This window comes from Neopsephotus bourkii, unplaced genomic scaffold (assembly GCF_033783945.1).
Source record: "Neopsephotus bourkii isolate Nb327-2 ecotype Australia unplaced genomic scaffold, CSIRO-AGI_Nbou_v1 NB_244, whole genome shotgun sequence".
Lineage (NCBI taxonomy): Eukaryota > Metazoa > Chordata > Aves > Psittaciformes > Psittacidae > Neopsephotus > Neopsephotus bourkii.
In genome coordinates, this window is record NW_026900754.1 from 804,382 (window position 1) to 830,037 (window position 25,656).

Below are 25,656 nucleotides of genomic sequence, written 5' to 3' on the forward strand. Positions count from 1 at the left end.
AGAAGGACAGAGAAAAAAATTCCTTTAAAAAAAGAAGCCCTGCCTCATTCACCTTCACAGCACTGACATTTATTCAAGGACTTGATTTTTCCAGAGACCTCCACCATAGCAAGAACCCAGCAGCTGCACCTAGTAACACTCAGTAACACAACCAAATCAGCGACAAAACCATTTTCGTGACAAAAAAGGGATTGCCTTATTCCAAAATCATGAAAGCATTTTGTTTATGTTGTGTGCTTTGAAGTTGCATAACATCCACAAGCACCTATGACAAGCGGCATCTAAATGGCTACAAAGACCCATACAAACCTTAGGACTGCCCCAAAACTGCCCAAAGCAATAACACATCATTACTCTAAACCTCACCTCCTGGCTCCCAAGCTCATGCCACTCACAGAAGATGCCACCTACCTCCCTCAAATCATTGTCCAGACCGATATGCTCCGAGTGCTGCCGCAAGCGGTCCTTCCTCCGCTGCGTGGTGGTGCTACGACTGGCCCAGCGGCTGCCAAGTCAGAGAGAGAGACAAGACATATGTGAGAGGAAGATGTATCAGAAGGGAAAGCCCGGATCAGGAGCCAGAGGACATGAGACTGCAACAGTTGAAGTGAAAGCACAAACTTGGATCTGCAGTAGATGCGGGTGCAAGCTGGCGTCCAATCTCCCAGTGGGAAACCGCCTGGCTGGTGACAGGCCAGCACGCACCCAAGAGGAAAAAGCCCTGGTGGAAACATGCCTGCTGCCTGCCAGGGTCTCCAGTGAGAGCTCCTGTGCTACCCAAATGCAGGTCATGCCACAACACTGATGCCACCACTATGCAACCGGTTATACTTGGGTTACCCAACACCACCACTGTTTGCTGCGTTTGCTGAAGTCTGATAAAAATGGTGCCTGTAGGAACAAACAAAATAAAACAACTTTAGCAACTTCTAAGATTTCCCGCTTTTATGGGAAGTGGTACTTCTCCTTTCTCCACTTCCTGTGGTCCTCCCAGGAATAATTTCAGAGCAAATTCTTATTGCAATGAGAACTACTGTGATATTGGATGCACCTATGTCTAAAGACCATAAACAATGTTGATGTTCCCGGGATTAATCACGTTGCTATCTCCACCATATCTTTATTACATAGAGCTTCAAAATACCACAGAAAGCTTTTCTTTTTTCTACATATTCATGTATGTCCAATTGAATTTTTCCCTCATCTGAAGCTGTTGCCTGAAAACAGCCGCTTTCAGGCAACAGGTTTGAAACTAAGCAACCTTAAGGCTGCAAGTGCCCAAGCTTCCAAGTGTCCAAACTTCTTTATGCAAAAACAAGATAATTCTGTCCCAAGGACTTTCTAGTCTGACTGTAGGGCTCCTAAGGATACCACAGTCTTCTGTCAAATCCTTGAAAGCAAAAATGGTCAACTAATGCAGAGAATAAAGAAGTTAATACATTATTTATAAAAGAAAGCTGAAATAATGCTGTAAAAAGCAACCTATCGAGCATTAAGTATCTTAATGGACAGGAAGGCTGTATCTTCAGAATGAGATTACTTAATTACTGTGGTTGCATTTATTAAAATTAAAAATATCTTTCAAATAGAGATAAGAAAAAAAAGCCTCCAAGCATGTATCCTTTCAGCTGCTTCATGCAGTCAGCTGCCTCTCTCCTGCACTCAGAATTAAAAGAGCAAAACCAAGGCGAAGCAGAACACAAAGCCTGCCTAGAGCACCATCCAGCTCCAGTGCCTGCTAGGATGTATGAATAAGCAACTGCTCTCAGATGGCTTCTTCTACAGGACCTGTGATCAACAGGAGAACCCCTGGGATTTGGGTTCTTTTCCTTTGATTCATCTATACAGAAGGAAACCTAGAGATACCCACATCAAAGACAGAACTGTCTGCTTGGTGATCTTCTTCACACAGGTAGTATTGGTGAGGATAGCAGCAGCCTTTGGATCCCAAACCCACCTACTTCTGCATGCAGCCCAAACAGGAGCACATACAAATAGGATGTGGGATCTGAATTATGTGGGCAAGGACTTTCAGCTGGTGACATGTAAACAGATGCACAAATGGAGGAGAAAACCCTTGCACAGAGCTGGACTAGGGTCGTGACATGTCCAGCAAGCGGCTCGGGATGCATAGGGAGGGGAAACTGATCCAAGAGAAGAGCAGGGTTGTGACCCCTGGAGAACAAACCCTCCTCTCTCCAGAGAGAAGGACTGCATACATGTACCGAACCACCTCCACCAATTCCGCCAGTGGGTCAATTGAAGACCAGATTTTAGCTAACCACACAGATAACAAAGGAAAAAGTCACAGGATCTACAGTTTTTATAGCCAAATCTAAGTCACTTCCTACCTCCCAAATAGCACCAAGAAAACAAGTACAAAGTAAGAAGCAAACATCTGGGTCTGCGTGTTACTGTGTTTCAGCACCTCACCATCCCATATGACAAGAAATTTATTTTCAAAGCAACGTAGCCTCAAGTCTCTGGTAACTAAACAAAACAGCCCAATAGGTGTCTGCACAGCAAACGCTGATCCCTTCTCAGAGGAATACATTACTGACATAAGTGTCTTTGCACCTCCTCAGAAGTCTTAAGAAAATACAGCCTGTGTGTTCAATAAGTCACCACTTACTTTTTTCAGAAGCAATACCCAATGCTTCATTGCATGACTGAGAGGGGGGAAAGAAACCCTTACAATTTAATACTCTCAACAAGTAGAAATGCAGCACAAAGAATAGCCCCTCAAACACAGTAAAAGTGACTTTAGCTACCTGGCTCTGGAGACATTCCATGTATTGTGAGTTAGTACAATGCTTACATTTAACATGATGGAATGCCAGTAATACATTGGAAAGTTAAGTTAGAGATCAAATATTACCCACAGCCTATTTTTCTGCTCCAATTTATACACTATTTTCTGAATTCTAGACAAAGTTTAGATCCCTCTTGACCTGGCACTTCTGCAGTTACTGGAAGAGGTAAGAATTGCCAGAAGCATTCTTTGAGGGAACATGTCCCACTGAAGGCAAAAGCAGAATGAAATCCACAGAAATGCACCATCATTAAAGCATTTTCAGTTAATTCTAGCCCTGTTCTCCACCTGAGAGAAGGCACAGACCATGCTCTGGATTATTAATCAGAACTATATATACAAATGTAAAGATCATTGGACACTTGTGGAAAAAATCCCTGTTGCTCATTAAGTGGAGCAATCACACATGCAGCAAGCTGTGCGTTCCCTCTTCCCCAACCTCTGAAGTAGAAAGAGGAGCTGCTGGGGCGATGGGTGAGGTCTGTGCATTCAGACACTGCTCTGAATCTCCTCAGGAGATTTGGTGAAGATCTAACAGCAGATATGCAGGATTAAGCAGCTAAATCTTTTAAAGCCTTTTCTTTACTGGGCCACGTGGAATTTTCCCAAAATAACTCTTCAACACTGCAATAACCATTCCCTCCTATCATCAGCAGAGATTGCATTTTACACTACTCTCTGCCTCTCCCTTCTGTCACTAAAAGGGAATTAAGGGGGGTGAAAGACCTCCCCCCCGTGGCCATACCCCTTCCTTTGGGTTGCTGCAATCCCACATGGGTGCCTCTCCTGGCCCTGCTGGGATGGAGCTGTTGCTGGCTGCTGCCTTATTTACACCTTAGCGCTGATGCTGCTGAAGCAGTGAGGAAGGCTGTACTCACATGAGCAAACACCTGATTGCTGCTGTCCCTTGATTTGGGGCTTTTGAGCTGAACTGCTATCACCTCTGCCCATGTGCAGCACGTGAAATGAAGCCCTCCAGGCTGGTCCCTGCCTTTCCATCAGCACTGCTGCCAAACTACATGTTGTTGCAGTCCTCCCTGCCCCTCAAAACGCTTTCTCCCCTTTATTTTTTGCCTGTAGGACCAAGAGCGTGGACTACTGGCATGCTTCATTTACTCTTCACAGGAAGAGCATTGCTATGAGCACCAAGTCTCTGGGGATGAAGCAGCCACAGCTCAGGTGCTGTGTTGCAGAGCCCCCAGGGAGAAGCTGCCTACATGCAGGGAGAAAGAGGTCATTTCAGTTGCCAATTTGTATCTAACTCCCATGCTCAGAAATTAAGGCTCTTCACTTCCAGGGACTGTGAAAAAACAATGGTACTTCAGGGGAGGGACCAGGGAAAACTGGTGTGTTCCATATAGGGAAATGAAATGAAGGCACCTCCAACTAAGACCTATTTAACTTGAAGACAGAGAAGTCAGTATGGTTTAAGATCAAATTCAACCCTACAAGCATAGGAATAGGTTTGTAGAGATTAGGAGGAAATATAAAGGTGACACTTTGAAAAGATGATACTTAACCTGTGATGCCTGATTTCTATTATAAAAGTGGTAAGGTAGTCAGCATCACAGCTGAGCTGTCAGAAACCAGTCTAGCAGAACAGAGCCTCATACCAAGGACTGGCCGTGCTGTACTGCAGCCATATGTACACCTTTCTCTCCCCACCTACCTTTCCCCCCGCACCACTTAAAAAAGATCCACGGAGAAATGAAGAAGTTATGTCTACCCAAACCAGACATGGGTGTAATAGATAGGATATATACAGCAACACAGGAAACATGCTGCTAGAGAACTTCATTCACAGACAGATTTAACCAATATTGCCATCACCATGGAAATCGCTATTGTAATTTACAATTTACAGTGACAACAGAGAAAAGGAAGAAGACAAATACACTTGTCTATAGGACAGAACCTAAATCTCCCCACATATAGACCATCTCCTAAGGTAGACTGTTATTTAAGTCTGCAAATCATGACAACACCCCTTTACCTATATACTTCCATCAAAGGAGTTAACTGACTGTGTTTCTGTATTCACAAATTAGCATGTATCTGTACTACACCCTCCACCAAATCCCCCAAAAGCATGAGTGCAGCCTGCACATTTTAAATACACACAGACTGCACGTGTAATCTGCTTGGGTTCGCATGTAGCTTGCATGGGTCTAGACAGAGATTCCAAGCCAAATACAAATTGGACCAGAGAAATTAAAAGGAAGGTTGAAACCAAGCTTCACCTGCTAATGGATGGGCTGACAGGGGAGGGGTTCTGAACTGTGAATCTGCTCTGCACACAGTGCTCCACAGTGAGGAGGATAAAGGCTCAAATAGAGATTAATACACCTTTCCATCTCTTATGTAGGGCTGAACAAGAAAGCTTTTAAACGGCTCGAAGAGTGGACAAAAATGAGCAAAATGCCTTGCAGAGGGTGATCTTGCAGTGACAGGCTGTCTTCTCAGATTGTATGAAAAGAAGTGATTTAAAGGGGTGACACTCACAACCACCATCTTCTGCAAGGAACAGCAGTAGTAATTTGCCAGCATCACCCTTTAAAGCCCTGACAAATCACTGCCAGAAGTTGTATTTAATTTGCAAACTCCCTTGAGACAGTAATGCTGTTCAAGGAAGAGTAAATAGAATAGAGGATGCAAGGATCTGACACATATTTTTCCCGGTGAGCTTTAATTCTGCACAGCTATTTTAAAATGATATATTAACTGAAAGAAGTTAATTGCCCTTTTACCACCTTGCACCAGTTGAGCAGAGGAGCACTTGGGAGACTCACACATCAGGTTCCATGTTCCCATAGCACATAGTTCCTATTTCAGAAACCACTCTTAAGCACAGATTGTCAATCATACTTTGCTCTTGAAAATGAACGTACTTGAACACGAGTGGTTGATATTTTCGTTGCACCTGCCAGTAGTTTGCTATATTAGGTTACCTAATCATAGATTCACAGAATGGTTTGAATTGCAAGAGACCTTAAAACTCCTCCAGTTCCAACCCCCCTGCCACGAGCAGGAACACCTTCCACTGGACCAGGTTGCTCAAAGCCCTGTCCAGCTTGGCCTTGAACACTGCCAAGGATGGGGCAGACACAGCTTCTCTGGGTACCCTGTGCCAGGGCCTCAACACCCTCATAGTGAAAGAATTTCTTCCTAATATCTAATTTAAATCTCCCCTCTTTCAGTTTAAAGCCACCCTCCCCTTGTCATGTCCCTACAAGCCCTTGTAAAAAGCCCCCTTCTAGATTTCTTGTAGCCTTCTTCAGGCACTGGAAGGCTGCTCTAAGGTCTCCCCTGAGCCTTCCCTTCTACAGGCTGCACAAGCCCAACTCTCTCAGCACTGTCTCCATAGGAGAGGTGCTAATAGATAGGAGCTGCTTATTTCAGATTTTCATACATAAAAGGTGAACTTTTACTACTTGCAGAGTTTACGTAACATCAGCATTGTACATGGATGGCTCATTGCTGATTCTTGTCTTGCTAATTTAGATACACTGCAGAGATGCAAGCCTATACTACTTGAAAATGCAACTGTTTGGCTTGATTAAAAAAATAGCTTCATGGAAGCCAGCCTTAAAACAGCACCCAACAGATAAGGAGGTAGAAAACCCCCGTATAATAAAAAGCACTCAGTACAAAAACCAGATCATTTCCCATAAAAAAAATACTGTAGTTTAAACCAGAATGAATTCTATCATCATATATAGATTCAGCAACCACTTTCCATTATATTCATGACATATTTTTAAAAGCCATTAACTAATGTTAAATGTTAGTGATTAAGCAAAAGGTATCCTATTCAAAAATGACAAGAACCAAAGTCCCAGGGAGATAAACCCTGGGCAACTCACAGCTTGAAGCAGAGACTGGCGATGGAGGCCACAGAACAGTGCCCACACAAGTCATGCCATAAACTGGAGCATGACAATAAACCGATGTCATACACTCCTAATGCATGATTTTTACAAATAGACACTGACACAGTGGTGGGGTCAGCAAAACACAGCACAGGAACAAATGCCTGGAGTAAGTAAAGAAATGCTTTTGAAATCTGCTTCTTGGGTAAGAAAAACACATCACTTTGCTGAAGCCTGAGGTTAGGAGGCCAAGTATAGCGAGTTCTGTGCTTGAAGACTTGGACTGCACCCTCCTTTGGGGATCGCTGCAGGTCAGGTAGGGTACAGAGGACAGGCAAAAGCACGAAGCTCACAGGAAGCAGGGTTACAAATGAGAAAGCCCAGGAGAGAGAAGTGGCCAGGAATGGAAAGAGGAAACAGGCTGATCAGGGAAGGATGCAACAAGGAAAATGGAGCTCAGATAAAGAAGGTGGGAAAAACAGGGCTAAACAGAGACAAAGGCAAAAAGTATAATTTAAGCCATTTTGTAAATGTGTAACAAAGCAAAACCTTCCTTCGAAAACCAAAAGAAACTAGGATAAAAAAAAAAATCAGTTCAGTTCTCTGCAGGCATTCACTGTAAATTCACAGAATGCAAATATATTCCCATGCTTGGTGTGCAATCAATGATTTCCTCTGCAATATTTAATCTCATTTATCAAGCTTCTTAGTACAAATTAAGTTACAAGGTAATCAATTAGATTGAAAACACAGCTTGTTTCATTGTTTTAATTTTGCCCCGTAAGCATATTCACCCTAATTTGACAATTAGCTAATGAAAAACCATGAAGTGTTTATGTTGCTTGGCTTTTTATCATTCAAATTCCTCTCCTGAATCATTGCAAATGCATCACCCAGTGGAGTCCCAGCTACAACTTTAAAAGCCTGGCAGAAAATGCACATGGGGAAGGAGAAGGGGAACATGTAGGAACCACAGTGTGGTGGGGGGGTTTGAAAAAGGGAAGGAGGACTCAGGAAACTGCAGCTCTTTTCCAGAATCATGGCAAACTGCCTAAGGGACTGCAGCCTGTTTTCTCCTGGGACACTTTCTAGGAGGACTACTGCAGAAGGCACTGCTTTACCAGAACAGCATGGATGAGCTGCTTTTGTACCCAGAGGAAGTTGCAGCTGCTCTCTGTAGATTCAGAAGGTTTTCCCATGACATGGGGGATGTATCGAAGGCAATGAGTGCAGGGGGATCCCTCAAGTGGGATGTTGCTTCCTGATGGGAAAGACGACAGAAGTGGAGGGGTGCTGTGGTTTTGTGTTTTTTTTTTTGTTTTTTTGTTTGTTTGTTTTTTAAATTGCTGTTAGCTATGATTAATTGCTCTTTTCTTTAAAGAAAATAGTGTTTCCTTTAATTTATAGACATAATTTAGATACAGCAGTTATCCTATTTTGCTTAAGTTTAGGACTGCATATTCTGCAGTTACTGTCTTTCCATGTTCTGGCAGTTTTGATCAAAAAGACGATTAGGGAAACTATACCTGTGAGCCTCCAGCTTTATGGAGGTGAGGGTTTGTGGTGGGGGGGGTTTGTTTGTTTGGGGTTTGGTTTTGTGGGGTTTTACTTTCCTGTTTTAAACTTTTCATTTCTTTTCAGTAAATTGAAGTTTGAGGTTATGTTTAGTGAAGTTCTTGCGTAGCTGAGCAAGTCCATATTTCCTGACCACCAGGGGAAGAGGTGAAGACCAGCCCTAATGATACCAAGCATGCATGTGCGGTCTGCATGCTGGTAAGAGTAGGAGCAAATGTAAGAGGATTCGTTCAACTGACCTAAAAATGACCAAGCAGGTGAGAGAAAGCAGCAAGCAGTGTGATGATGGCTAGGGCCAGAGGAGCACTAGTTCAACCCCTCAACCAGTCTCTTAAAGGACACCCTGAGGGGAAGCAGGAGGATGACAGAAATGGGACAAGAAAGCATGCTGCTGAGCATGGCCATGGGCTGACAGGTGAAACATTATCAGACTTCACTTGTATGACAGACTTTGGTGTTTTAACACTTACACATGATAATGTGATCAACATTCGCTTCCAGCTGTGTTTAGGTGGAAGCAATCCAACATGACTGCCAGCCCTTCCTCTCTCCCCAAGCCCTGTTCTCCATGCCTAGCAAACAAGAGCCAGACACCTCCTCTCCCAAACACTGATTTCTGCCTGTCTAGGCAATGCAGTTTTCTGGGATCACATACAGGATCTAGGACTAAACTATGTGTTTATTATTTGCATTATATTTCTGATTTGGATATACATACAACAGCCCAGTAACTGTCAGTGCTCTGTCTGGTTACAGGAAGGAAATAGCTTGATTACATTATGAGCTCTAGTTATGTATTTGTTAGCTTATCTGCCTAGAAAGAAAAGCAATAAACATCTGATTACAGGCCAGTGAAGACAGGTTTTCATTAAAACAGCTTTGAATTGGTTTATTCTACTGTCCAGCAGCAACTGACTGTAAATGGGAATGATTTCTCTTTGCCTTTTTTTCTTTTTTCTCCCCATACAAATACACTTACAACATCCAGGACAAAATTTGCTAAGTATACAAAAATAATTCTCATCTACATAACAATATTCTTTGCATGAACTTTATGAAACACACAATTAGCTACATCTGAAGCGCCTGGGAATGTAGCTGAAATGTTCTCTTCTCCCATCCCCATATGCAAAGACCCAGTCCCATATGTAAGCATAAGATATCTCCAAGAAACACACACTTGGAAAATCAAATTAAAATAACGCCATACTTCAACTGATTTTGTGGTCATAAGAATTAAGCTGTATTTCATGCAAAGAGCATGAAAAGGCTATCTATTTTCTATGTGGGTGTAAATTCATCAGAATTATATATCCTGAATGAGAGAGAAAGAGTCCTCTCAGCTGCTCACATAGAAAGCCAGGAAGCAGAAAGATAGAAACAGATGGTCTTGAGATTTTCCAATTACAAACCTTTTTGGCAATATAGAACTGGAGGAATTCCAAACATTTGTCACTTTGACATCGCTTTGAGGTAAGTAATAGGATTTTGGTACTTACAAATTCTGAAACATGCTGCAATTTGAAGACTAAAACCAGCTATCTAAATCAAAATCATTACTCGAGGAGTTAAAGTCACATTTTAGAACAGGCACCAATATAAGAGAAGCATCTCAAAAGGCATAAGGAAAACTATTTTTAATTTGATGCTTATTCATAGATTCACTAAGAATCTGCAATAGAGCCAGAAGATATAAGCCACTCTGAGCAGGCTGGGCACGCTCACACTGTTGCTGACACTGTAAAACTGAAACCCACCATAAGGATAAGAGGCAGACTGCTAAACACGGCATCCTACAAGATGAAGAAATCCTCCATTCCTCAAGGGAGCATTACCCCTAAACTTCTGTCTCGGTTGCAAACAAAGGAACTTGGAAATCTGCATCCCTCCCTTTGGTTGTTCGGTGGGTATTTTTAATTTCTTTTAAAGAACGGCAATCCTTTAAACCCAGAATGCTTAAGGATATCTCGTTTTATCATTTGCAAGTGTTATTCCTAGTAGGTTTTAAAAAAGGAATTAGCTAGCACTGGGGTGCACAAAAGGTGTATAAATAGAACTGAGTGGGCACCTCCTACAGGAGCTCAGAGCAGTGTGTGTCTGTGTGCACGCACATGTCTAAAACAAGAGCTAGGTTTAACATTCGGACAGTCATAGCTATTGGAGCTCTCAGATTTTTCTGTGATCTACCACAGAAACTGGGAGTGAGGGCTTGAGCTAATGATTTCATGAAGTAGTAATCATTGATGCACAAATCTACCATTTTTGAAGGGGGGGGAAAACCTTTATTCCTGGGGTTTGAGGGAAGACAGAAAAGGAAAAAAGTAACTTACAGCACTTCCTTTATACTATAACCGTATAAACGTAAAGTGTGTCAGTACTCCAGGTTCTCATTTTACATTAGGTAAATTAACTATGTAATGATATGCTCAATTCCACATCTACAGATACCCCTGCCTTCATATTAAAGACCGCTACAGAAGCTTATCAGACTCAAGACAAGAAACCCAGGTATAGAACCACATACTTTCCCACCCTCACAAAGTTATTCCTCCTGGTTATTCCAATGTGGGAACTGAAAGAAAGCTATAAAAATCTTTGGGTCACTTAGTAACAGCTAAAGAAAAATGAGAAACAGAGTGGGCATTAATTTAATTCCTTAAGATGGTGTGGAGGTTTCAATATCAAAATTTCTGTCAGAAACTAAAAACAGCAAAGAAGTGAATTTTAAACTTATTATGGCAGTGATAAAACTAAAAGTATGTATGAGAAGACATGGTACTTACCACTCAGTAGAAAACAGTACTGAGAAATCTTCCCAAAACCAGAGCTAAAGCTTTCTAACATAACCCAAACCATGGCTATAACCTCAATAATTGCAGCCCACACAAACAGAAATGGAAGGAGTTACTAGTGGTTCATTGTACTGGTCAAAGCCATTCAAAATCAGAACTTCTGTCCACTGATGTGTATCTTTTATATGAGAAACTTGCTTTCACACCCAGAAAATAAAACCTGTGCTTACTTGTTATTGGTGGGTCCTGTTGCCAAGACATCAGATTGCAACTTTGGGAAAAATCCTTGTTCATATTTCCCTTGGCCAATCTTCATATCAAGTAAGTGTGGGTGGATAGCCGTGTGATCGATCTTCATCAGCCGCTGCTCGATGGACTGAGCTGCAAGTTACAGTCACAGGTGAACAACTGCATTAGTGAACCACCTGAAGACACATACTATGACAACAGAAGTGGTCATGCTCCGATCCCTGAAAACACTCTACAAAAGTTAAATAGTGACTTTAAACCCAGAATTCTGTCACTTACAGAAGTGAGGGAGCATCTGCGCTGTTATGTTTGTTATTTAGCTTTTAGTTTCTTCACCCAACACAAGTAGGACTAGCACAAGCAAGTTAGCTGTTAAACGAGCAAGGATTCACAGGAGCCTACGAGATGTGTTATGAACTGGCAAGAGCAGTCCAATCTTTCACTGCAATTCACTGTTTAGTTTTAACACTCCTTCAGCAGAATGGAGACCTCTAAGGCTGGTTGCAAATCTCTATGGGATCAGGCTCCTTGCTCTGCCCCAGACATGCCTGCCTGGGCAGATGTACAGGAGGCAGTGCCCGAGTTTTACAAACATCTGGCACCTATCATGATCCTCCTTCAAAATAAGATGTGCCATTACTGGATGACAGGCCTTCAAAAAGCACAGCTAACTGTAACAAGGCCTCAGCAGCATCAAGAAGATAAACAGACGCTTGGAAAGAGGGGAGGAAACTATGGCGAGATTAGAGAGGAATTTCAGCTCTGCTGAGACTCATGTAGTTCAGTCATTTGCTTTAAGAACATGAGGATTTCATCTCAGATCTGTCACCCTCTCAACATTGAGTCAGATGCACTGTGAAGGAAAGGGGAAAGGAGGTGTATGGGGAAAATCAGCATTTACTTAGCAACTTTAATATTCAACTCTTTATAGCCCATCCATTAACAGGCAGGCCTGTTCTTTTCAGCATATCACAACTACTGAATATGCAGAATGTGGAAGCTAAATCCATTTTCTATTTGTCAGGAACAACACAGAACTCATTTCCTATTTTATAAAACTGTGGTGGGAAAGAAACTGTCAGGAGATTTACATACATTCCCCTTGGAAACTCAGCAACTTTTTTTCCCCCACTAAAATAATAAATAAATAATCCCCTCATGAGGTTTTCTTTTGGAAAAAAGGGCTGGGTAGTGTGGGGTCAAAGGGTTTGAAGAGTTCTGAAAATAGGAAGTTAAACAAACAGGTGCTGGATGGGTGCTCGGGTCACATATATTGTGAGTGGGAAATATGAAGGAAAGTTGGCATTACTATCTGTTTGCTGCGTTTCACAAGACAGAAAATGAGGTTCCGGTGCCACAATATCTACCAAAACTAGACGCTGAATAGAGAGTCGACCTGCAAATTAGAATTGGTTTTAGATAGTTAAGTAGACACAGGATTTCTGACACATTTGTACCAAGTAAAATGCTAGGAAGGAATTACACAAAAAATCCCCAAGAGAAGTGTGTGTTTAACCCAGTTCATTAATGCGTGTCCCAACAAATTTAAGACCATAATTTCCCTGTATTACTTGGAAATGAAATAAATACTTGCACAGTAAGAAAGTCAAATGTAATTTGAAAATGCATCTTGTGACTGTAATGGAAAAAAACCCCAAGTCATAGTATACAGCATACTATTCATTAACACTATTGCTGAAGCTACCAGATATGCCACACAGGATTATGACCCCAGCATCCCCTGCTGCTCTACCCAAATGGCATAAGGCAAAAGAAGGTCTTTTTACAGGAAGGGGCAGATGAGGCCAGTGGAGCAGATACTGGGGTTCCTTGGTGCCACTGGTGCTGGTCCCACCACCATGGTGAAGGAAAATTCTCCTGGCAATGGAACAGAAGCTGCCTAAAATGAGAAACAGCGAGCCCAGCTCGCCGTTTATTAAAGACACCAGCCCAGCAGAACTCGAAGGGAATGAAGAGGCTTCCACTGTTTTGGGTGTTTAAAAGCACGATGAAGTTTTTGTCTAGGGAAAATGAGGACACTGCTGAGTCATCCTCAGGTAGCTTTAGGGCTTCCTTGCTGGCTGCAATGCTCAGATGACTAAGGACCGATATTTCTTTGTGGCTGACACTGTACTTTTGAATATTTTACTAGCCTGTCTGAACGTACCTGCTTCTTTCAAAGTGCTGCATTTCTGATAGTTGGATGTCCGCAGTGCAGGGGCCCTTACATTATATAGCTTTATTTTTTCAATTCGGGAGTCAAAAACTCGCAGAAAAGGGTCCTTCTCTTCCCACTGGGAGATTATCTTATTGTCTATGAAGGTTGCAAACATCTGTGTTTCGATGAAGTGTGAAAGAAATGGGAGGTAAGGCTCAGGTTGGTCCGAAAGGAAGGAAGCCTGAAATACAGAACAGCTCATTAGTGCCATATTCCCACCTGCCATTGACAGGACGAGCTGGCCTACAGCAGAGAACTGATCCAGCAGCCAATGGGAAGGCTTGGACAAGGCTTCCCCACCACAAAACACCTCTCAGAATTGTGAATCCATCTGCAAAGCGGTTTGGTTCACGGGTCACCTCTTCAGTCACAACTGTGAGAAATAAGTAGTTGTGGAGACTTTGTGACAGGTAGGCTGTCACAAACGAAATATGGAGTTATTGAAGTATAACTCCAGCTTTTTCAAAGCAGCCTAGCAGCTACCACCTGCAGGAACAAGCCCTGTGCAACCCATGGCAGACCACTACCAGATGAGCCCACTTGGGACCTCTGGTTTGGCATCCCTGCTTGGGACCAAATCACTTATTTAGTACATATCAATTGGTACACAGTGCACAACAGCTAATTCTCTCTCGTGAAGTCATTCAGGGAAATCAATCATGAATTTCCAATAAAAACTGAGTGTGTGCCCAAGTCTCTAACTGAGCTTTGAAAACTCTAACCTTAATAGCCCATTTTATTACAGAAGTATCAGCAGAGATTGCCTAAACAACACTTGCCTTATGAATGCTGCACCATTCAATGCCTGAATACAAACAAGATCAATAAAAGGCATGGCAGCATTTTTCTGATCAAAAGCTGACTCAAATCAGTATTTAGTCTGTTCCTGCCTCTTTAGCCTTCTACCATTCTCCTTAGGGAAGGACTTGTGTCTGAAAAAGCTGATGGGTAGGAGAGCTAACTACTTTGCAAAGTCACTCAGAAATAACTGTGCAAGCTTCCCAAGATTTCTCTTTCCTTTTGCTAGCCTACAGTCTCTTTATTTCCCCATTTGTAATCTCAGCTTTCTTTTCACTCTAGTGTACGCACTACGGTGGGGTCATAACAGTACTCTTCTGCCATAGGGATGTAATAACCTTCTACAGAACAACATTACCCATTAAAAAAAAAAGCTCTACTGTGAGATTAGAAAACAAGAAGGACTGGATTTGTTTTTTGCCTTGTGTGTGCACCACTCCTCTCATCAAACAAAAAAGACAGAAACAAAAAAATAGTCCATTTCCATGGCTACCCTTTGTACCAAACCCACAGAGGAAGCTCCACCAGCTAGGCAGAAACCTGCCAGCCTGGTTCATACAAGCCAGGACAGCTCTGACCAGCTCAGTGGATCTGCACCAATTCACTTTGGCAGACAATCTGGCCCTGTGTAATCAAGCCAGACAAATCTCTCAGTGGGGCAGGTGAAGAACAGGGGATTAAAGAGTACCTAGGCTATATACACACATTACATAGCTGTTCTCCCTCCCTCCCAAAAGCATTTTCAGATGGAAAAATGAATACACGGCTATCTTTACTTTGTCAAAGTTTTGCATTTGTTCCCTGTTTGTCAGCCACGACTCCATATCGGGGGCAGCCTGAATGACGAAAGCCTCATAGTCTGCAAACATCTGCGTGAAGCGGTTGGCGAACACCTCGCGAAGCTGCACGTTCAGTTTGTAGTCCCTCAGCTCCACCTCCTCACAGGGCAACTTCCCATCCTTCTCCTTCTCTGCAAGGGGAGCCGTGATGGTCATTTTCTCCATCGTCACGCCAGTTCTTTTGGCCAGGGCTTGCAGGCGGGCGATCGTCTCATTGCCCTTCAGCAGCTCATACATGTTGAGGGCATTGCTGGAGATGTTCCCGTTCTTTTTGTCGTTCACCAGGTCACTAAGGACCAGGTTCTTGAGTTTGGTGGCACTGTCGCTGCAGTGCAGGTTACCCTCTGGTGGGATGCCAAACTGCAGGAGAACCTCGGAGATTTCCTGGATGAACTCCAGCTTGTTGGGGAACTGGGGGAATTCCTCTGGCAGTTCGATGAAATGGTTATCAATGTCCACAAAGCACAGGTTTGCCTGAAATACAAATAAAAGTTTCAAAATGGATGTTCAGCACAGAATTGGCTTCCTCCTGGCAGTGTTCAAGGCCAGGGTGGACGGGGTTTTGAGCAACCTGGTCTAGTGGAAGGTGTGCTTGCCCATGGCAGTAAGGTGAGATGATCTCGATGAGATTTAAGTTCCCTTCCAACCCAAACCATTCTATGATTCTGTGATTCTCTAATAAGTAGCCCTGTTTTCCTCGGGCAAGAGCTTTCAGCAGAAGGCTAGGAGCACACATATGCAGGAGACTTTAGCTGTGTTGTCTAGCCTGTGACGCTTCAGTAAAGCTGAAGACCAAGTGGATGGCAACTGGATGAATAAATAAAGTGTCCTGCCCTCTCCTGCTCCCTCAGGACTTGCAGATTCCAAACTTTCCACTGCAAAGATTTGATCTCCCCTCCCAGACTGACCAAGGACACACCAGCAAGCACAATGTGCAGTGCCATTTCTCAGCACATGTAAAAACTATGTGTGTTGAATTATCACATCTCAAGGACATGTTTATTTTACCAGGACCCAACTGCAAGAGGATTCTGTAGCTGTGCTACCAAGAAATTAGATGTTCAGTGAGAAAGATGACATTGCTCCAAGCAAAGCTACAGAAAAAGGTCCCATGCAAATCCTTTGGGATCATGTCTGAGTATAGCTTGTCCACTGGAGGCCAAGTGCCATTACTCCGCTCCCCTTATTCCCTGTTTCCATGAAGGCTTTTAATCTTGGCAATTCCTCTGCCCTAGATTTAAACACAGTGCTCTTAGACAGCTTTGCTACGAATGGAGATGGATCTCAGCCCATAAGATTAAAGCTAAGTGAAGACATTAATCAGTGGAGCAGATACTTTTTGCTAGGGAAGTGTCAATGGGGGGATGGAAGAACCCTACATAAAAATTAATTACATTGCAAATGCACCCTCAGGAATAATAGCAGAATGAAAAACAGTAATCGATCTCCTGGACTGCAGCTTATTTCTGAAATCCACTGCCTGAGTGCGCTGTGCTGAATAAATCTTAAACCAGGTCAGATTCCCAAGGTGCTGAGCTCTGATGGGTTTTACCCTGGCACAAAGCTGCAGAACGGGAGATGCAGAAACCCACAGGGCAGGGGCAGCAGCAGCAGCAGATCTTTGTTATGCCTTACTTAGCCATTAGCTCAGCTCCTCTGCCTGCTCCAAGGCGCTTGTGCTGTTCTTGACTTCTCACTAAAGACTGTGGACTAATCTTCAGATTATGTGAACAGAAAGGACTGGTTTTCCTCCTTTTCTGAAAAGGTTAATTTTCAGCAGGACAATACATTCCACAGAAAACATGGTTATAATATACTGGATATTTTAGGGACATGTTTGACATTAAGCACCTTTTGCATATATACTTTGAAGTGTATTAGCATTAATTTGGTAAAGCAAAGTGTCCCCTCAGCTCTCTTTTTCATAATAAATCTGGATTGTATAAAGAAAAGCGTATCTTCTTCCAGAACAATTTGCTTTACATAGCTATACAGCTTTACAGAGTTGTGGTATGCATCGGTGCGGTTCCTTAGCTCAGGGACTGTCTTCTTATCTATCAATATTTCATTTCAAAGGCTTTTTAATTTCAGCTCTGCATATAATTTACAAAATTTGAAAAATGAGATTTGGATTCAGAAAACCCTTAGGGAATTGGTCTCACTTCTCTCTTCAAAAACATCCGATGATTAAAGTTAATACAGGCAGATTAGTAACCTTAAAACAGCACGATGGCCAGTTGTTAGAATTTTTATCTCTAGCAAACAAATGGTTTATATTTAGAGCAAGAGCTTGAAAAGCTAGCCCCTGGCCTGAACAATAAAGGAATGCTAAAGCAAACAGCACTTTATCACTGCTTGCATGTCGAAGGTTTTTCTATTTTTTTTATTGTCTAGAGGAATTTGAGATCCAAGGTCTTCCCTGTTCAATTCCCCTTCTTTCTTTCCCTCTCCCAGTTACTGGACTTGTGGTGTTCATAAATGCTAATATTTTTCACTCCTTTGTTATACATCATGGTGGGGGGTGTATGTGTTTCCTCCCCACTATTACTCTTTCCTCACTGGCAATATCTAATTTGTTATTCCAGCAGTACTTCAAGCCCATCACATTAGAACTTTAATTTAAGCAAAATGACAGCTTAATCTGCTAACTAAAACACATGACTAATAATTTTTAAAATCACAGTAATTATGTAATATTAGCATGGTTTTACTGAAAAGCAGAGCTAGATACCAGCTTCTTTTCCACACCACTGCAAATTTCATGCAATTGGGTCATTGTATCCACAAGGCAAGACTTGATTTGCACTGTTACATGCCACTGATTCTAATAATCAGGCACTTCCACTTAATACTTAAAATAGACCTTTATTAAAAACCATATTATCCTTGCTCTGTGTTTATTCCTCCAGTTCCACATACAAACTCCCCCTCCTGCATATTCTCCCCTGCTGCTGCTCTCAATCTGCCTCCTCAGTCAGGGCACCTATCTGCATGCCTTGGAGACCCTGCCCCAAGGAAAGATCTGTGCATGAAGCTGAGCACAGCACTACTACTGCCATGAGATGTCACAGCCATACAAGCCCAAGTTAAAATGCATAGCATGGTCTAGAGATGGGTCCAGTCACTATCTCAAATGCAGACAGGCTAGCCATATCGCAAAGACTTTGCACTATGGCAAGTGATCAGTGGCCAGGTTAAAATGTAAGCAGTTTTTTAATCATCTTGGTGAAATTTTGAGGAGAAGGATCTCCATTTCACTCTACCACCAGTGATCTGAACACCTAGATTAGGAGGACCTTTCCATCCTTTTTTCCTCTGTGGAAAATCTGACAGACCAGGCAAAGTTTTCACTTCCCATTGCATGGGAGGACAGAAGATCTTCAAAAGACCACCACTGGACTGAGTCAGTATTACAGAAGTAGGTATGCGTGTATGCCTATAGGTGGTTCACAGCCATGGAATTAATGCAAATCTGGCTTGTTTTTAATGAGCCTCAACCCAGCCAGGAACTTGTGGGCTCATGCAAGGGTGGGACAAGGCTGGCAGGACAGGGTGATACTCTCATCAGCAACAGGGGGACAGGTTTATGCCACTGGACTCTTCATTAGGGACTGTAGTGACAGGACAAGGGGTAACGGGTTAAAACTTAAACAGGGGAAGTTTAGATTGGATATAAGGAAGAAATTCTTCACTGTAAGGGTGGTGAGGCACTGGAATGGGTTGCCCAGGGAAGTTGTGAATGTTCCATCCCTGATGGTGCTCAAGGCCAGGTTGGATGACATGGTTTAGTGTGAGGTGTCCCTGCCCATGGCAGGGGGGTTGGAAATAGATGATCTTAAGCTCCTTTTCAACCCTAACTATTCTAGGATTCTATGATCTAGCAACTGCACCTGAGATTCAGATTCATGAAGACCACCCCCGAATGAAAGGCTCTTTAGTCCTCTGTCAATAGGATTATGACAGTGACAAAGAGCAACAAAACCTGATGAAGCATGTGATGTAGGGAAACCATAGAAACTCTCAGCATCATAGTAAGAAGCAGGAGTAGCATTCAGAACTCAGTATACTTACTGGTACTCATTAAATTCAGGAATAGACTGACAAGGGCTGTGAAGACTTCCCCTACTGTCTCGCTCCTGCTGGCAAACAGCCTTCACAGTGCCAGAGAAGACTCCTGAGACCAGGCATGGCATTTTCCAGCAGGGATTCATGCAAATATTAACAATGCATTCCAAGATTGCATCCCCAAAGGTGGAGACTGACCTCCTGAGGCAGCTCCAGCTTGGAGCGGTCGGTTCCCTCCTTGGACTGCAGCCCCATCAGGTAGGGAACAGGAGCGTCCAGAAAATGCAGGAGAGAGGCAGGAAGGATGGGGACATACACATGCTGCCACTGAAATGGGAACAACAGCGTTGTGATCCCTTCTGCCACGGTCATCAGCCGCTGATAATCTAGACAGGGAGGGAGAGAGAGAGAGGCAGACATTGAGTTATCTTTGTGTTTCACTTTTGAAATCTGGTTGGCAAGGACATCAGTGAGAAAACAAGAGAGAAACCGTGTTTATGTGGTAAGATGTGTGAAAATAAGACAGTACTTAAAAGCCTTACACACTATTTGTCAAAACTCATTACCCCCAGGAAGAAACTGCTGAGCATAAATATTCATATCTTATCTGGATCTATTATGTCATTAGATTCATTTATTAAAAGCATACCAAAAGTTCTCTCTATAGTACGGGATAATAATACTCTAATTCTATAAAAAGCATGTATTTTCACAAGGAAAAAGAGGTGAAAGAAGTGAACTTGAAGGAAACATTGTGGTTTCTCGCTTGCTCCTGTTTGCATGCTTCTGCTCCACTTGCTACTACTATGTTTCAGATTTGCCTTGGCCACATACCAGCAGAAGTTTACAGACCCTAAGTATTTAAAAGCACCGCTTGTAAATAAAACCCAAACAGAAGCCTAGCAGAAATTTAGTTGTCAAAAATATTTTGTATAGCTACCATACTTACACTGTATTGTTTCCCCAAATCTGTATTTAATCCACTAGTTCACTGCTTTGCAATATTTGGCTCAAATAAACATTTCATGCTTTACTTTTTAAATTAGAACTTAATTTGATCCAGCTGAGCTGCAAGAATATTTGGATATGAGTAAATCCGTTTCCAACTACCCAGCTGGCATGATGCAATACCACAACCTGTTTATTAATATGAGGGAATCTAGATTTGAGAACACTTTGGGGTTTGTTTCTTTGTTTTCCTTTAAATAAATAAATAAATCACATGTTGGTATTAAAGAGAAGGGCATCCTTACAGTGAATAGTAAACTGCAGGCAATCCATCAGGAAACAGGCCCTGGCTCTTGTAAGCTGCAGGTGAATCTGAAACCAGATGATTTTCCTACTCCCCATTACAGCAGCTTCTGCCTTAATAACAGCTCCCCCCAGATTTCTAAGAACATGGAGGCACTTAAACCCCAATTCCTTAGGAATCTTAACTTGCCATGAAGCAGCAGCACACCTCATTTAATAGCATTGGTTAAAGACAGGAACACCAAAGCATAAGTTCGTATAAATATCTTTGAACTTGCACAAGGTGCATGGCACAGACAAGACAGGGAGTCAGTTCCAGTTTCTGTCCTGGGCCTCTGCTACCTGTGAAAGCTTCTTTTTACTATTTGCAGCTCCAGTGCGCGGTACATCATCAGTAACCACCAAAAGCAGCAGAAGGGATGTCTCCTCTATGGCTGTATCCTAAACCAGTTCTCAAGTTCTCGTCAGTGCCTGGCAAGTCCCATTGAGCAAACAAAGGATTTTTCACTCTCACCAAGGCCAGACCCGGTTCCTTGGTAACAGTTGGGTTGTTGCCCATCTCTCCTACCCCCTCTGCCTCACTCCATAAAATTAAAGGTATATGTGTGAACCTGGTCTTGAGTCTGATAAGGCTGCTTTTTTCCTATAGCCCCACTGCCTGCTTTTGCCTGCACAGGAACCCTGCCTTGCCCTTTCCATTTCCTGAACAAGCCAGCCTGATGCCCTGGCAGACATCCGCAACAGCACTGCCATCTGACACAGCTCAGCTATTAGGAGGTCACTGGCAAGATGCACTTGAATAAATATGCAAATTAAAACAACAAATTGCATCACCCATTCTCCTTCCTGCTAGCACCTCTTTGTGGAAAACCAGCCTCGATCTGCAGAAGGTCAGCTGGGTGGGCAAAACCATTTTTCATCTTGTCTTACTAATAGCTAGTCACTCAGTCTTCAAAATGATTTTCATGCGCACAAGTCAGTCTCAAGGTTACACCTCAAAGCCATTCCCAATTACAGATCAGCCATTTATGAATCCCTCCTTGTGCAATGGTCTATAATTACACAGGTCCATGTGCTGTCTTGTTGAGGAGCATCTACACAAACTGAAACAATACGACTGGTGAACTTTAAGCACCTCATAACCGTTCATAACTCTGAAAGCTTTAAAGGTTTAAAACAAAAAACATCAAACATAGAAAGCAGCATGTCTTGGTATGCATGAGACCATTTCAAAGTCTGTTCTGATCTACATAGCCTGAAATAATACTACTACAGACAGTAGCTACAGCTGCTACAATGCTTGCTATGGGCTTGGGGAAGAGCGGATGGAAAGCTGCCTGATGGAAAAGGACCTGGGGATGTTGGTCAACAGCCAGCTGAACATGAGTGTGCTCAGGTGGCTGAGAAGGCCAACGGGATCCTGGCCTGTATCAGAAATAGTGTAGCTAGCAGGGTCAGGGAAGTGATTGTCGCCCTGTACTGGGCACTGGTGAGTTTTGGGCCCCTCACTACAAGTAAAGCATTGAGATGTGGAGTATGTCCAGAGAAGCACAATGAAGCTGGTGAAGGGTCTAGAGAACAAGTCTTATGAGAAGCGACTGAGGGAACTGGGGCTGTTTAGCCTGGAGAAAAGGAGGCTTTGGTGAGACCTTATCGCTCTCTGCAACTGCTTGAAGGATGAGAGGAAATGACCTTACGTTGTGCCAGGGGAGGTTTAGATTGAATATTGGTAAAAAAATTCTTCCCTGAAAGGGTTGTCAAGCATTGGAACAGGCTGCCCAGGGAAGTGGTGGAGTGACTCCCTGTGAGGTATTTGAAAGACGTGTAGATGTACTTAGCGACATGGTTTAGTGGTGGACTTAGCAGCACAGGGTTAATGGTTGGATTTGATGATCTTAAGGATCTTTTCCAACCTGAATGATTCTACAGTTCTACATTTCTTCGTGTTCAGGGTCTGAGCTCTGATTTGTACACAGGACATTTCCCAAGAGAAACTGCCCAAGGAAGATAATCCCAGGACAAAGTGGTCCCTATGGCTTCTATTGCAACTGCCACCTCCTACCAGCTGCTTAGCAGGATTTGGCACAGGCCTGTCTCTCACACTTAACCTTCCCCTAATTGAAGAATAGGGCAAAAGAGTTGAGTTCAAGGAGTCTGGATCCAACCCCTTTTTCTGGCAGCATCTGCCAGGGGCCCTTGGCCAAGTCCCTGCATCTCACTTCTTGTGCAGGACAAATAACTGCAGTGGGGATCTGATCCACCATGAGTCGGCAGTTCTGCTGCATGAGCATGGAAATGGAAATGGTTTTGGCATCTGAACATCAATTTTGAACATCAATTCACTACAGATGTAACTCTGAAAGAGGGCAAAATTTGACAAATATTTGGCTTCATGCTGGTTCTCCATAATACAATAATAGGAAAATAACCAATCAGTACAGTATTACAACAGATACTGTGCATGCAGAAATAATCTATCCCGAAGAGCTTAAAGTCCAAACACAGGCAGTGACTGAGAAAAGAATACAAAATTATCCTTCTTTTTTCATTTTACAGACTGGGGACAGAAGCTCTGAGATCTTAGGCAATTCACAAAGCTCAACATAAAAATTACTTTTCGTAGTACAAAGGAATCTGATATCTCAAAATCCTTATCATGCTGCAGCAAAGTGTAACCAAGTTTCTTTCAGAGAGGACAGGGATGACCCTGCCCAAAACAGCTAAGATTTCCCTTGTTCAAGTGCTACATCCAAAACAGGTTGGAATCTTTGATCATAATCAAACAGAAGAGAATTTCACCTGGGATAGTCTCAGGAAAGGCCCAACCATGGAATTTTTGAGTATAAGAGCACACACACGCTCATTCAAACCAGAAACAGTGTTCTTGCTGTGATCAGTACGCTGTTATTCCAGTTTCAATGCACCCAGCCTTCCTGACAAAAAACAATTTGGCAGTTTTCCAGCTCTCTTTTCCAGTAACCTACCAAATGTAAGGTAGAAAGCTGCTGAAGAGCTGGAGTCTCAGCTTGGATCTTCTAAATCCAGCACAATACTTTAAAAATAGACCATGCTTCCTCTTTCTTTTCCCTTTCAAGTCCTGCTTTACATTCAATTTGAAAGCACTTGGAAGCATTTGAAAAGATGGGTTACATGGACACCACTTCATTGCCTCTGCTGCTTTTTGAACATGCATAAAAGTATACCTACAAATACACGCAAAGCCATGTATTTAAATACGCATCCCGAAAGATGATAATCAGATCCCAAAGAATAATTTTTCTTCCCTTATCAAAAGGAAGAAAACAATTCTAAGCAATCATTTTAAACAAAACAAAGCCAACAACAGAGAAAAAAATATAAACCAATGAACCTTAATGAGAAAGAGCTAATTCTTTAGAGGGAAGCACCTGAACTGGCTTTAAAACATTCTTTTGATTTGTAAGTTTTTGCACACGCTACCTTTACAGTCAAAGTATTATAAGCAATCACTGTTTAACTGCTACTTTTTGTAACAAGTATGGATTAGCTGAACCAGGTATATTGGTAAAAATGGAAAATAAAAGGTAATATTCTGCTTTGAGCTCTGAGTGCGAGTCAGGAATGGCACACAGTGAAGCCTGTCTAGGAGCTTGGCACCTTCAGAACTGTAATGTTTATATATAGCGTAATGAAGATGAAAAGGGGAATGTGAAATTCACATCTGAGACAAAAACTGTTTATGAAAGCAAAGGTTTTAAAATCAGGTCTCAATAGCTCCACAGCGTCAATGCATATGAAGTGTTGCAGAGTTCAAAGCGCCCTGGAAGCTTCCATCTTTCATCTGGTTTGTGTACTGGCAGCTGTGATGACTGATGAGCCAGACCAGGTGATTTTTCAAGAGATGTTCAGATAAAATGCACAAAAAGACTTCAGGAAAGGTTGGTCATAGAATCATAGAATGGTTCGGGTTGGAAAGGACTTTAAGATCATTGGGATCCAACCCCCCTGCCATTGGCAGGGACACCTCACCCTAAACAATGCCACCCAAGGCTCTGTCCAATGTGTCCTTGAACACTGCCAGGGATTCTCCACAGAAAGCACCTTGCACCAGTGCTGCCTTCAGGATGCTTGTACAGGCCAGTGACATAGCGTTGTAACCAGCAGACCATCCTGAAGAAACAACCCATGGCATCTCAATGCCCTTTATCCCTGATGGATGAGTAGATTTACCAATGGGTGACATAGCACATGAGTTACAAGATAAAAGCAGAGCAGCAATTTATGCAAATCTGAAAATACATATTTTCTTATACACGATGATCAAGATGAGACTGCATCTAATTGCCTGAACTAAGAATTACCCTCTGAGACTGGGGGTCAGCTCTGCCTCAAGGGAAACATCCTGAGGCCACTATTCACGGAGGCCAATTCTTCTCATTTTCCCATGTTGGCAAATGCTTAATGGAAAAAAATCACTTCCACTTCAATAAATTTCCATTTACCCATGTCTCAGCTTGCCATCAGTGATTCAGCATAAATTAGCTTATGATTAAGAGCCACCTTAAGGATTAATTCACAGGAAAACTTGAATTAGCTCCTATTAACAGTGTAGTTAAGCCTCTGAGAGCAGGGCAAAAGTCTGTGACAAAGCTGGCAAGGGGGCAGCAGGACATGTGAAGATGCCCCTGATGACACTGGGAGCCCCTTGCTCTGCACCAGGGCAACAAGGTGGCGTGGATGGCACAAACTCCACTTAAAAAAGTGGAGAAGTGGTGGAGTGTGTGTGTGCTTAGTGTTAGAAGCAGTTGCCTCATCTTTCCCTGAAGTTCAGTGTGAATATGAACAGGAGCAGGGTGGTGGTACAGACCTGTACTAGCTACTTCTCCTTGTTTCGAGATGCTTTAAAAACTTGGCTTTTCAGGCCATACTGACCTCAGCTAATAAAACTGAGCAACTTTTAACTAAAAAATGTTTTTGTCTTTTCACCTAAGCTAAAAATGAAGAGTCAATTTGATTATTCTATCCAACTACTTGTCTCCTTTCCAGCAGAACACACACTGCAGTCTCTTCTGGCTGTGATGCTGCTAAGGCCCTAAACCCAGGTCTTTCACAGCATTTTATCCCCATGTAAGTTGCTCTCTCCAACAGGTTTCCACTGTTTTTTGATGAATATCAGTGTGGAGGGCAACCATGTTAAGTAATGAGCAGA

The 25,656-nt window shown here is 42.7% G+C and overlaps 1 protein-coding gene across 6 annotated transcripts in view; it reads right to left on the reverse strand.

The window, feature by feature from the left end:
* Positions 1-25,656, reverse strand: part of DENND5B (DENN domain containing 5B) — a 113,848-nt gene that overhangs the window by 22,468 nt on the left and 65,724 nt on the right. For 3 of the 6 annotated variants that reach the window (XM_061345835.1, XM_061345837.1, XM_061345834.1), the window contains 6 exons: positions 19,416-19,603; positions 15,090-15,626; positions 13,465-13,696; positions 12,607-12,693; positions 11,279-11,429; positions 412-505 (listed from right to left, as the gene is read on the reverse strand). In XM_061345835.1, the coding sequence (XP_061201819.1) occupies positions 412-505; positions 11,279-11,429; positions 12,607-12,693; positions 13,465-13,696; positions 15,090-15,626; positions 19,416-19,603 (1,289 nt within the window). The remainder of the gene's footprint in view (positions 1-411; positions 506-11,278; positions 11,430-12,606; positions 12,694-13,464; positions 13,697-15,089; positions 15,627-19,415; positions 19,604-25,656) is intronic. The other 3 variants (XM_061345836.1, XM_061345839.1, XM_061345838.1) reach the window with 1 other exon arrangement.